The sequence below is a fragment of the Chanodichthys erythropterus genome, chromosome 8, assembly GCF_024489055.1.
Source record: "Chanodichthys erythropterus isolate Z2021 chromosome 8, ASM2448905v1, whole genome shotgun sequence".
Lineage (NCBI taxonomy): Eukaryota > Metazoa > Chordata > Actinopteri > Cypriniformes > Xenocyprididae > Chanodichthys > Chanodichthys erythropterus.
In genome coordinates, this window is record NC_090228.1 from 31543461 (window position 1) to 31556925 (window position 13465).

Consider the following 13465-nt stretch of genomic DNA (forward strand, 5'->3'; position numbering starts at 1 on the left):
CACTGTTGTTACTGTTTTTTGTCTGTCTCATTAAATAAAATGTGTCATATGTGACATGATAATACTTTTACATTCATTGAATTCTGCTAAACTCAAGAATTAAGATGTAAAGAATTGCATTACTTAACTGTTTTTCAAATATTTCCATTGTTATAGCAAATACATGCATAATAAATTAGCATAATTCAATCACTTTTAACTAACCTGATTAAAAAAAAACAAAACAAAAAAAAAAACACACACAATCTCCTTATTTTTTTCATTATCTTTTTTTCTGTAACTGACTGCATGTGCTGAAAAAAAATTGAGAAATATAATTTCATAAAAATGTTTAAAATGCCAGAGAAGTATGGTAACACCAGTGACAAAAAAATGGTACATGCTGTCTTTAAATGCACAAAATAATAATAATAATAATAATAAATCATAAAGCTGTCATTTGTATTCATAAAGTCAATGTGTAATATAATAATGTGGTCTAAGTTTAAACGTTAGAAAAATAAATACATTTTAAGACATTTTGTCATACCAAAAGTGGACTTTTCTGTAGAATGACCCGAATTCAACTATTTTTACTTGAAGTAAAACCATAATATCAACCTGCACAACAAAACAATCATGGTTTCTGTAAATCCATTATCATGTTTTAGGGATTTTTAAGGAACACAACCTCCTTTAAATCCAGTAGGTTTAGTTTCATTTGCCCTTTGTCTGAGTTTCAAGGTATCAGGTCTGTTGATAAAAGGCAACGCTGTTTTTTTTTACAAGTGTTGTTATGGAAATACCAGATGAGGGACGTCAGTAGGACTTTCGCAAACTGTCAAGGACTTGAATGTCCCCCGAACGTCCGCCAGCGAACGTTACAAAGCGGACCAAACGCGGACCTTAACGGACGTTCACAACGTCCGGGGGACGTCCCTTGTTTGCTGGGGTGTTCCTCCAGGACTGAGTTTGGACACCCCTGCCGTAATTCTTTGAATTCAGTTTTGAGTGGCTTCTAGAGTTCATGCCGTTGCTAAAGGAGACACAAAAGACTGAGACTTTGAGTAATTTTATGAATTTTATGAACGTTTTCTTTTGCTTTTAAAGTTTTAAACATTCAGTTTGTATCAGTAATATTTGTTAAGGTATTTAAAGAGTTTATTTATTATCTATAAAGTAAAAAAGAGTGAGTTTCACTGATGATCAGGTAGCATTGTTGATATAAACAAAATTACGAAACAGTATCTTTTCTTGAATAGTTTGTTTACACAAACGTTAGTAATAAATCAGTTATCCTCTTTTTAGAGAAAGGAAAGCAGAGATAAAGGACAGTAAATCACTGGTAAATCAACAGCAGGACCAGAGCTCTGTCCACTTTTTAAGATTAATATTTCGGAGCTGTTTCACTGTATTGTGGGGGATTTTCTGCAGGAAGGTGAGGCATAGAAGAGATGCTGACCAGAGGAACCTGCACGAAAAACAAGCGTGCCATCAGCTTCAATGGTTATTTATGTTCAATTAATTCTTGAACATAATAATTTATATATATATATATATATATATATATATATATATATATATATATATATATATATATATCACACACAGGAATAAATTACTAATTTATTGTAAAATATATTCAAAGAGAAAACAGTTATTTTAAATTGTAATAATATTTCACAATATTACTGTATTTTTAATTAAATAAATGCAGCCTTGGTAAGCAGAAAAAACTTATTTTAAAAACATTAAAAATCTTACCAATCCCAGACTTTTTGCCAGTTATGTACATACATATATTTTTACGATTTTACACAAAGTCCTATTAGACTGGGGCTACAAGCTTCTCTTACCTCTGACTGGTTAAGATCATGTGACTGAAAGGGCTGTGGAATTACAACATGGTGAACATTCAGCACCTTTGGAGAAATGCACATGTAGTGTTTTATACCTTCTTACTGTGATATAAATTCAATAACATTGGCAGTTCCAGTATTACAGGTTTATAGACAGAACTGTATTTCAAACAGAAATAGAACAAAGAAAAAACAAAAATCCTGCTGAAATGTTTTGGTTTGGAAACTTGTGTCTTTGTGCAGATTATTGAAACTAAAAACTACCCATCTTTCTGTCAATCTGCAATGTCCTACCAACCACCCAGAACACCGTAGCAACTGCCTAGCAACCATAGTGGCCACTCATCTTCTAGACCTGAACACATGACTCACCTGAGAAGAACAGCAGGCGTTGGCTTTACAGGCAAATGCTGACAGACAGATGGAGATGATGAACTCAAGGACAGTGAATACCAAAGACACTCCACTGATCCCCCGGAAGAGGGTCTGAAACAAACCACTCATCATTAGCACAAATATTAATCAAATAAGTGATAGTTACTCACACTGGTACACTGACTGAAAGTGCAGAATGTACAATCCTTGAGGTTCATTTGGTAATATAACAAACTAGACTGAGTTTACAATTAATGTGTAATGTTAATTCCTTCTTATGATCAGTAATAGTAGATCTATTACATATTTGAAATGCCAGTAAATGTCAGTAAACACAGAATGGACAGGTTATTGCAGATTACAGCTGGACTTTAACTTTACTGACAACACAGTGATCTTATAGTAATTACTAAATAGAAGTGAATAGAAAAGTTGTTAACATACCTCATACTTGTAACTTGAACTATAACAGTCATAACCACTGCAATAAGAGTATGGTTGTATTATAGACAAATCCAGTGAAAGTATAATAATGGAAATGCCTGCAGTTATAGCACTTATGATGCTCATTCCAAGTGAACCTTTCACCTATGGGCAGAAAACAGTAACAAAAAACAAGTTAATAAGTTAGCAAGCACTTAACCCAATGTGTTAAAGCAGATCATGAAACAATATGACGCTTTAATATATGGCAATAATCGGGGTCCAAATACAAATGACTCATAAAGACACAATATATTTATTCAATGGCAATATCTCTCTTCAAATATAATACAAGTCTTAGAATTTCAAACATAATACAGGTGTCTCTGTATGGAACTATTCTTCTATGTACTATTTAAGGCTTGAATTTCCTGCTAGACAGAAACTGAGATCAAGCGTCCTGCAATAAAGTAATAAAACTTTAATCTGGAAAGAAGATCTCAAAGGAGTAGCAAAAGGACAATGCCTCCCCCACCACACACACACACACACACAAACACACTATCCCTTCCCCCAGACTGAAAGTTATTCAATAATGTAACTTGTGTATTTATTGTTTTTCCCTTTTCATGTTTGGTATCATTTAATTTGTCTCAGTGCGAATGGTAAAACGGTCTCAATTTCTCAGCGGTCACTGGTATTATGAAGAAGATTGAAAACTCAGGAAAATTCTGTCCTCTTTTGGGTGGTGCCTTTTGTGAAAGCCCATTCCTCTCTCCCCCAAAACAGGTGTTGGTGTAGTAAATATTTACAACCCTTTTGTTCTGGTCTGGTATAAAAGGTAAAGTGCAAAAGCAGTAAGGGGGGATTGTCTGTAGTCAGAGACCCCCACGCAGTGATGGACAAGTGTCTTCAAACACTAGTCCACCACTGTGTGTATATGCATTTCTTTGAGTCATTGAAGGTATGCATTTATTATTTCTGAATTGGCTTCTAATTGTAAAACCATGAAATTGACATTGTTTACTTGACAAATAAAATGTTATATTTGATTTACTCTGGATTCTTCTGAAATCATTATGACCGGTAAATTATTGGAGTCCATATTTCCACAAATCTGCGTCAGGATAAATTAAAACTAAAGGCTCAATGAAAGGAGCATGTTGCAGATCATGGGACCTTTTGATTTTGGTCTATCATCTGGCTTAGCCAGTATCGTGACTAAGTATCGTGACTAAGAAAACTGTGTTTTTGTATGAACAAGCATGTGGCCGTTCGACTCAAATGCATTAGTAAACTCTGCACCCTCTGACTAAGACCAGAACTGGCGAGTTTGTGATCGTGAAAAGAACTTAACGGCCGAAGTGACTTTTCTTAGTGATATGGGTCTGTAATGAAAGAATAATTGATAATAAGAGATATCCAGAATAATCAAAAATCTAAATTAAGGCATAACTAATGATTAATTTCTAATTGGAAGCACAACCTAAGAATAAGAATCATTTGAAATTGGAGTCAGATTAAACGAGTGAAATTAAGTGAACTTCACAGAGGCACTGAAAAGGCATACACGCGTTAACCTTCCCCGTCCTGTGGGAAACCGCCATTGGACCAATTGGCGGGCCTTACAACTATTTTACAACAGACAAATAATATTGTCTCTTCATTTTAATTGGATAGAAATACATTTATTCTTGACTGGCACCTTGACATGTTTTCTGTATCGTAAAAATAAAGGTCATTTGGAGATCACTGATTTCTTTTCAAACTGATTAGACTTCACAAAGCTTTATGAAAATATAATGAATTTTATGCATGGTCATTCAAATTAACCATTTATAAAGATTTTATCCCGTGCCTCCCTCTTGTGGACAACATTTTGCATGTTTACTCAGAATGTCTTGTGGTCCACCAAGTTTTGTAATGTTTGGACTTTGCGTTTAGAAAAAATAGGCAATTAGCCATTATGTGTAGTCTTATTTTTACTGTCTATTCGCTTGTCTTTGATAAGACTTATAGTTGCTGCAGTGGTATCGAAGTACTTAAAGTGTTCTATAAATAAAAATGTGTACATACCAAACACAGACTGCAGGGGCCTTTGACATGGAGTGCATTTTCTGCAGCAATGCTCAGTGATCCTCCGATAATGTACTGAGAGAAGAGAGAAAGGAAGCTTCAGTTAGAATATTAAGCTTATAAAAGACAGAACTGTACTTAATTGTATAAATTTTGCTTACGATGAGAGATCCCCAGTAAGGAATACCACTGAAGACAAAGATGGTTTCTGCATAGATTGTACACACAATGCCAAACAGGAGAATCAGCAGGCCGATCATTATCTGGACAGTCTGAATAAGACCAGAAAACAGATATTTATTGCAGGGGTCATAATTAATCACAGTTGTCAGCTGAGCAGGGTCACCAGATCTGCACAACAAAACCTGCCCATCTCAACAGTTAATGTTTGTACTCCTGCTTTTTTGGATTTGTTCCCGTACACTTTCTTCTACAGACTGACAGACACATATGATAATTAATTATTGAATGATTTCTTATTACCCCAAGTGCTTTTGGTTGTCCTTTCAGAAATGCCTCAAGTCCTCGAGGAAGTGAAGCTGCCTGTGGGACATGAACAGTCACTGGAGCATTTGTCCCTCTTTCAGCTGGTGCCATTTGTTCTGGTTGCTGAAACTGGATGATCAGCGTCCCAGAATTTGTGGGTATGACGGTACTGGACATTCTTGTTTCTGAATATGAGACTGACCTGTACAAAATCACAGTTAATGAAGACATGAAAAAACATGTGAAGAATAAGAACATAAAATACCAGTGTATTTATTAAAATATTAAACACTGATCAAAAAACATGTTTAAAAAACACATCTGATGTTAGGAATGAAAGGATGCCACATTGTTTGATGGAAATTAAAATTATCAACCTACAGAGGACAGAATTCTAGACACCTCAAAAATCAAACTGAAAAAATGATGCATTTGCTGAAATTTCATTGCAGCAACTCAAAATGGTACTCAGTAGTTTATATTGCCCCCATTTGCTTGTATGCAAGCCTGACAATGTCGGGGCATGTTCTCAATGAGGCAATGGATGGTGTCCTTGGGTATTCCCTCCCAGATCTAGACCAGGGCATCACTGAGATCCTGGACAGTCTTAGGTGCAACCTGGTGGCATTGGATAGACCGAAACATAATGTCCCAGAGGTGTTCTATTGGATTTGGGTCAGGCGGGCATGAGGGCCATTCAATTGTTTTAAGTCCTTCATCCTCCAGAAACTGCCAGGCATTGCTGGCACCAGCGTAGGGTCTGACAGTGGGTCCAGGGATTTCATCCGGATACCTAATGGCAGTCAGGATTCTGTTGTCTAGCCTGTAGAGGTCTGTGCATCCCTCCATGGATATGCCTTCCCAGACTATGACTGACCCACCACCAAACCAGTCATGATGAATGATGTTACAGGCAGCATAACATTCTCCACTACTTCTCCAGACCCTTTCATGCTTAGGGTGAAGCTGCTCTCATCTGTGAAAAGCACAGGGTGCCAGTGGTGGACCTGCCAATTCTGGTGTCCAATGACAAATGCCAATCGAGCTCCACAATGCCGGGCAGTGAGCACATGACCCACTAGAGGACGTTGGGCCCTCAGGCCACCCTCATGAAAGTTTCTGATTGTTTGGTCAGAGACATTCACACCAGTGGCCTGCTGGAAGTCATTTTGTAGGGCTCTGGCAGTGCTCATCCTTTTCCTCCTTGCACAATGGAGCAGACACCGGTCCTGCTGATGGGTTAAAGGCCTTCTACGGCCCTGTCCAGCTCTCCTAGAGTAACTGCCTGTCTCCTGGAATCTCCTCCATGCTCTTGAGACTGTGCTGGGAGACACAGCAAACCTCTGGCAATGGCATGTATTGATGTGCCATCCTGGAGGAGTTAGACTGCCTGTGCAAGGCAGGGTCCAGGTATCTGTAGGGTCCAGGTATCACACCTACCCTAGCCAAATGACTAGTGAAGTATTGAAAAACAGTCAGAAAAGATGAGTAGGGGGAAAAAATTTCAGTGGCCTCCACCTGTAAAACCATTTCAATGTTCTGCTGTGAAACCTTGGGTCCTGCCATCCATGTGGATTTTACTTTGACATGTACCTCCTACCTAAGTGTAACCGAGTGGATAATTAGGATGGTGTACAGGGTGGGGCATATATTTATTTTGCTCTATAAATGGTGCAAAGGTCGGCAGGTGGCGTGACTTCCTGATGTTTGATTCCTTTCCGTCTCCTTCCATTGTTGTGACCCTGAAGTGCCATAGCGAGGTAGGAGCATGGTATTTTAGGTGCTGTAAGAGTTTTGTATAAGGATGTTTTGTTTCTTATTTTATATGGCTTATTTTATATTGTAGAGAACCCCTCCCTATGCGAGACGGTGAGCTCGTGGGTGGTATACGATAGTATGCAAGTTAGCGACGCCGTGTTTGCCGTGCTAGCAACGTGTGGTATCATGCAGTGTTTTTAGTCTACTCTATTGCGCCACGTTTTTAGTCCACTCTTGGATTACGGCAAAGCTATGTTTGTATTAGATGGTTAGGTTGGTTATAGTCTTTGTGTAATGATGGAGGATTGTGTTTTGAGTGGTCACTGCAATATTTATGCCGTGACAGGTGTTTTATTTGTGATTATATTGTTTATTTAATTTGTTAAAGATTGATAGTGTTTATGTTTTTGTTTTTCTGTTTGGCAGATCTTCCTTTGTGGATTTCTATGTATATGGACCTTTGATGTCTAGGCCCTGCTGTTTTGTCTTTCATATGTTTTAAGTTGATTGTTATCAATTAATGTTGGGTTTGAAATTATTTATTTTCTTCCATACTGTGTTAATTAAGTCCTGAATGTACCAACCGCTAAAGGGTCTACCTGTGCGCATAAAAGGGGAGTTTTTAACCCATATTTCTATCTTCTAGGAGCCAGCCTGCATGGGAGTGCAATCTTTGGGGTCTTCTGGGTCTTTCCTCCACTGCATGTGGTGTGAGGTTTCCAGCACTGCATGGGTATTGAGTGTGTAAAGTTATTTGCAGTATTCACTACACCCTTTTGTAAATTTGGTGGTTGTGTACATTTGTGCACATATGGTGTGTGCTCTTGAGGTTGATTTCTCTGTTCTTCCCGCAGGCTTGGTTGACCTTACAATAAAAATCAGGGGGTCTGTTTTTAATATGGTACTTAAAGTCTAGACATTTTTAAATTGTGATTCTCCTTTTTTTTGAGGGTTATAAATGTTTTGCTTATTTAAAGATTTCAGTACTGATTATTAATAAAGATTTTTGTACTTGAAGGTCACGTCTACCACCTTGCCACAGCCACCGTTTTTACAGGAACATGTGGGAAAATTCAAAAATGTTCTCATAAATTCTGTTGCTGTGGTGCTGAATTAACCTTAAACCTAACAACACCAAGTTTGTCACAGTTATGGTGGATGAGACCACCGATTTCAGCAACACTGCACAGCTGCCATGTGTACTCCGGTATGTTACTGACGTTGGAGTTTGAGAATATCACAAAAAAAAAATTAGCTCATGATCTATCATCTTCATGACTAGTGTGTTGGGCAGCTGCTATTGCAAAACAAAGTTAGTGGCACAGTGTTATGATGGAGCCGCTGTAATGGCATCAGGACTTAATAGTGCACAGGCAGAGGCACAGTTTGACCTGGGCAGACTCAGAGCTCAAAGTGATGTGCATGACAAACCTTTAGGGGAAGAGTCCAAGTGACCTACTGACATTTCTGAGGAGCACAGCTTTATGCCCTCACATGATTGAACATGACAATATCAGTGTCCACTGCATCATTTGAATGATCTTTCTAAGTTCTCAAGCACATCAAAACATATTCATGGAATACAACCGGACAAACATGACTCCCTGCACTAACATCTATTCCATAAAGAATCTGCTCATTCATCTAAAGCAGGACACACAACTGCATGAGGAGGTCATTGAATGTTTCATCAGAAAGGATCGGAGGATGGATTTCATTTACAAGAAATGAGTGTTACTTCTTACTGTTTAGGAGAGAGAAAGTTATTGTGGTATTTATTCAGCAGTTTTTGTTAAGCAGTAAGATGGTGATGCTGTGGTGATGTGTCTACATAGCTATGTGGCATCGTAAGAGAGAGGTAAGGTATCACCAAAGGATTGATTGCTTCACAAATCAAGTCCAGGCAGAAATCAAGCAACTGGTTTCTTCAAGCAACAGGAATTTATACCTGTATGATATTATGCTGGACCAACGCAGTTTGAAAAATGAATTAATGTTTGATTCAGCTGCGGGCGCCATCTCCTGGCGAGATGTGGAAATTCTGACTCTCACAGTGCATTAACCCATTCTCTAGCTGTTCAGCATGCATTGTTATTGCGGTGCATTGTGGGATTGAATAAGTGTGCTCAAAATCATCCAACATGGTTTCGGACAACACTAAATGGCACCGTGAGGAAGAGCTCCTCGGCAGGCTGAGGACCGAGCAGCAGTGTGTCTGGGAACTAGACCCAGAATTTTTTTTTTCTTTCTTTTTCTTTTCTCCCCTCTCTCATCCTGTCACTCCCCTTGCTTCCGTCTCCTTTCTCTCGTCTCGTCTGTCCTTACCCCCAGGTGCTGCGGCCACCAAGACAGGCCCTGGGGGGGAGTAAGCGCAGTCGTGGGAGTATCCACCGGCCTGCGAGGGGCGATCGGGGTATGTGGTGACCAGGGCGGGCAAGAGCTGTGAGGGAACGGCGCGAGGCCGGTGGCGCGAGAGTTAATGAGCTCCACCTGGGAGGCGCACCGAGTCTCTTATGGAGGAGCTCCGGAAGCATAAAAGAAGGAGCGACAGCAGTGAAGGATGAGAGAGGACCAGGCCAGGACTTTATTTTATGTTTTATTATGTTCCTCGCGGACATCTGCCAGCATTACTTTCGTTTTGTTTAATTAATTAAAGTTTTGTTAAATGTTCGCCGGTTCCCGCCTCCTTCTTCCCGTATATATGTCATAATCATAATCATGTCGCATTGTGGGTTATGGAGCTGCCTGAAGTGTACATGTGAAGTAGACTCACTCCCTCGTGTTAAAATCGAGGGATTGAGGGTCTGTCCATATAAACTGCCCTCGTCCACTTCACGAAGTGGAACGTACTTCAAAATGCCGGCAAGGATGCCCCCGAGGGGAAGTGTTTAGGGAAGTTCGCAAGTGCGTGTCTAAAACTGGAGTGGAACGCAGCCCAATTCTCTTTGTTCTCTGCTCATTAACAACTTTTCTCCTTCACTTGCAACAGCTGTGCTTGCACCACCAAGGAACCTGGTAATTGTAGTCCCGGACCAGGTGGCCATCTTGGTTTGTAGTCCCCATGCTGCAACCATTTAGATGGCACAAACCTTTCCTCTATGACACAGCCTCTCACGATGCCACAAGCTGTTATAATGCATAGTGGTGTGCACTGTGGTTGAAGATCAACTATGCTGGTGTTAAGCAGATCGTTACTAAAGGCCCTGACTGAAGCGATATTCCCTAGTGGCTGTGGCGTCTTTCAGCAGGATAATGCTCCTGCCACAAAGCAAAAATGGTTCAGGAATGGTTTGAGGAGCACAACGAGTTTGAGGTGTTGACTTGCAGATATCAGTTTAATCAAGCATCTGTGGGATGTGCTGAACAAACAAGTCTGATCAATCTACAGCATTTAAGGCATTTACAGTTGCTATATTTCAAACAGATTAACAAAAGTGCCCTACCGCCATTATAAATCCACGCATTACTAAATGAAAAATCAATCTTCTCAGCCTGACATTTCTTTCACTGTTTCTCCTTGTTTTCTCTCTCTCTGGTCTTCAAGGCTGAAAGGGTGAGAGCAATTTTCTTTCAAATGAGACCATTTACACATTTCTGTATGCTTTCCTTCAAAAAAAATCAACTGTTTTGTTGTAGACATACAGAACAGGAAATGTGCTCTAGAACGGAAAAACACGATTTCCAAACCATCTCAAAGCGTGCTAGTGCTTTCTGAGGGCGTCAGTGGTATATAAATCATGCCTGGAACTCAGAGTTTGAGGGGACTTATGTCAATCAAGGCAACCGTCCATTCAGAAACTGAGAAATTTGACACTTCAGAGGCTGATCTTTCAGATTAGTTCTGGTTGATGCACACACGCTGCTTTGACTGAAGGTTCCAGTGTAGATATGTAGTTTGTGTTTTGATTTCAATAATTACATCTAAAAAAGAAAAAGCATCAATGGCATCTGATAAAAGTGATCTTTGAAAGAAAAACTGAAAGCTAAACTGATGACTGCCTCGGCCAGCTAGTTTGGTAACACTTTACAATACATGTGCACTAATATACATTAATTCATGCCTAACGAATGCACAGATAATCATGTTTTAATGTATGACTCATTTGGAACTAAACCATTAATTAATGATTACTGCATCAGCAACTAATAAAGTGTCTATATGATGAATAGATTAAGTTGAGAAAATGAATTAATTAAATGTGCCATAATGTATTAATTCCTTAATAACAGATTGTATTAATATTGTAAGTTAATGTGTTAATTACCACAATGGTTTGAAGCCATGTACTTCCAAGTTGTCTGCTTTAATTAATCATTAACTAATGACTTGAAAATATATCATTATGTTATGACTTTACTTGTTGAGGCACATGACTATAAACTATCTGTTAAGTAATATGTCATTATAGTTTTGACATCTACACTAAGCCATAGATTTCAGTTTCCAACCATCAACAACTGTGATTCCATCGATAAACTGCCACATCCAGAACCTTGTTGTTCATGGCACAGGAATGATCTAGGATTCAAAGGTGGAACACTGAGAACATGTGGCCGGGCACTGCTATTTCATAACACTGTGTCAAGACCGGACAAAAGAGAATAGAAACCATTATAATCAGAGTTAGTGATGCTACACTGGATGTGGCACGACACACAACACAACGTCACTTCTGTTATGAAGGACAAATGGACTTGAAATGGGTCAACCACATTCTCTGTCATTACACTCACTGCATGTGCATCTGTCAAAACCCAGTAATTACATATTACTTAATTAGTTATTGAGCATGTAACTCGATAAGTAAAATCTTAACATGATACATTTGCAAATCACAGGGGGAGGGGTGTGGGGTGGTGCTTGAGCCCCTACCCCTATGATCACGAAAGTGAAAGTGCTCTGTGCGGTCTCATTGTTCCCATTTCTCCCCTCCCTGAAAATGCAATTTCCATGGGTGAACAGGATCCTGTCACTAGTTTATTTCTTGGTTTTGTGACAGACCTCTGACACTCCCCTACTGTCCTGTCTTTGTGTGAGCGTACGAGAGCACTAGAGTCGTGCGCTCCGTCGTATGCGTGTCTGGTTTCATGTTGGGAGAAGTCTTGAAACCGCACACTCACTCAAAGACAGGACAACAGGACAGTGTCAGACAGAAGCAACAGAACCCTGACACCAAGTACAAGTAAAAAAAAAAAACAACAACAAAATAGACTTAATGCAAAAATAGTGATTTGTGTAAAGGTAGTCAGATGAGATCTATTTTGTTTTACCAGAAAAAAATTCAAACACTGTGTGTTTTTAGTTCACTCCTCTGAGGTAACACATCCTGTGTTATGTAACGGTTTCTCAGAATGAAAGATAAGTGGGTGGAGCTCAGATGGTTATGAGGGGCAGCAAAACTGTCCACTGTTTCCAGGAAATCAAGTCTGAAACTCTACTGTAATATATGTTCCCATTCATAATAATAAGATTAAATTGTACTTAATTTGTCTTTGTTGTATTTTATATAATCTACATGCTGATTTGGAAACAGGCTTGTAAACATTGTACAAAAAAATGTGACAATGATCAGCACAGCCATAACATTTATTGTTTCTACATTCTTCAGTTTATTCAAAAGACCTTCATCAAAGATGATGAAGATAGAAAAGAGTTTTTGAAGCTTTTCTACTATGGTTAGTTCGAATAATAGAAATATCATTCTTAAATTCTTGTAAGACTACCGAGAAGAGGTTTTTTTTGGCAAGACGACTTACATTTATGTATACTTTGAATAATAAAATAAGAAGAGCAGCAAAATGTTTAACTGGGTAGAATTTCTGTATTTTGCTTAAAGAAATTAATCTTTCCTTATTTGTAACAAAAAACTCATGAGGTAATAAACACCTTCCCAATCAGAGTCATTAACAAATTTATCAAATAATCAGTAGTGCAAGACTTACCTCTAGTATGATGTTAAAAATGAAGCGAGGAAGCTGGATCTATATGCTGATTAAAATTTGTTCAATAATCTATGAGAGGAAACAGCAGGAAGTCCAGGAATACAAGCAACAGCCAATGCAAGACGATGGAAAACACAGGGCTAAAAATACATGACTACTAGAGGGAAAACAAAGAGCACCAGGGTGCAATTAGGGCGGGGAAACAGTAGAAGAACTACAAAGACCAAGTACAAGACTACAAAAGTACAGGAAATCATGAACAATACAAACTCTGGGTTTTTCCCTCCTCACGTGTTCACAGACTGCAGGGTTTTCTTTCGTCTCCAACCTAAAATAAACCTGTATCTGAAATTGACTTGAATGCCCACATTTGTGTAAATAAATTTGTAGTTGGCATCCACTAAAGCCATCAACAGGATAGAAAACTTGGACTTATATAGTGGCAGAATATGGGAGCTGAAAAAAGATATGCTTTCCATCTATTGCACCAAGGCAATCAGGAAATTGCCAATTCATGTCAAATTCTTCTGAAATTTTCCTCTGCTCTTCTTAGGAATTTGTTGTCT

General features: G+C 38.8%; 1 protein-coding gene across 1 annotated transcript; it reads right to left on the reverse strand.

Moving 5' to 3' along the window:
• Positions 1–1026: 1026 nt before the first annotated feature.
• LOC137024768 (membrane-spanning 4-domains subfamily A member 8-like) lies at positions 1027–13072 on the reverse strand. Its single transcript, XM_067392642.1, has 8 exons — positions 12900–13072; positions 5196–5400; positions 4874–4984; positions 4713–4787; positions 2658–2801; positions 2211–2324; positions 1836–1901; positions 1027–1450 (listed from the first exon to the last, which is right to left on the reverse strand). The coding sequence occupies exons 2-8, from the start codon at positions 5373–5375 to the stop codon at positions 1367–1369; spliced, it is 774 nt and encodes a 257-aa protein (XP_067248743.1). The 5' UTR covers positions 5376–5400; positions 12900–13072; the 3' UTR covers positions 1027–1366.
• Positions 13073–13465: the final 393 nt, after the last annotated feature.

Coding starts and splice junctions, on each gene's coding strand:
- LOC137024768 (XM_067392642.1), bottom strand. CDS start 5,375: ATGTCCAGTACCGTCATACCCACAAATTCTGGGACGCTGATCATCCAG. Junction 4,788..4,873: donor CTTACTGGGGATCTCTCATC/GTAAGCAAAATT, acceptor CTCTTCTCTCAG/TACATTATCGGAGGATCACT. Junction 1,902..2,210: donor ACGCCTGCTGTTCTTCTCAG/GTGAGTCATGTG, acceptor ATTTCTCCAAAG/GTGCTGAATGTTCACCATGT.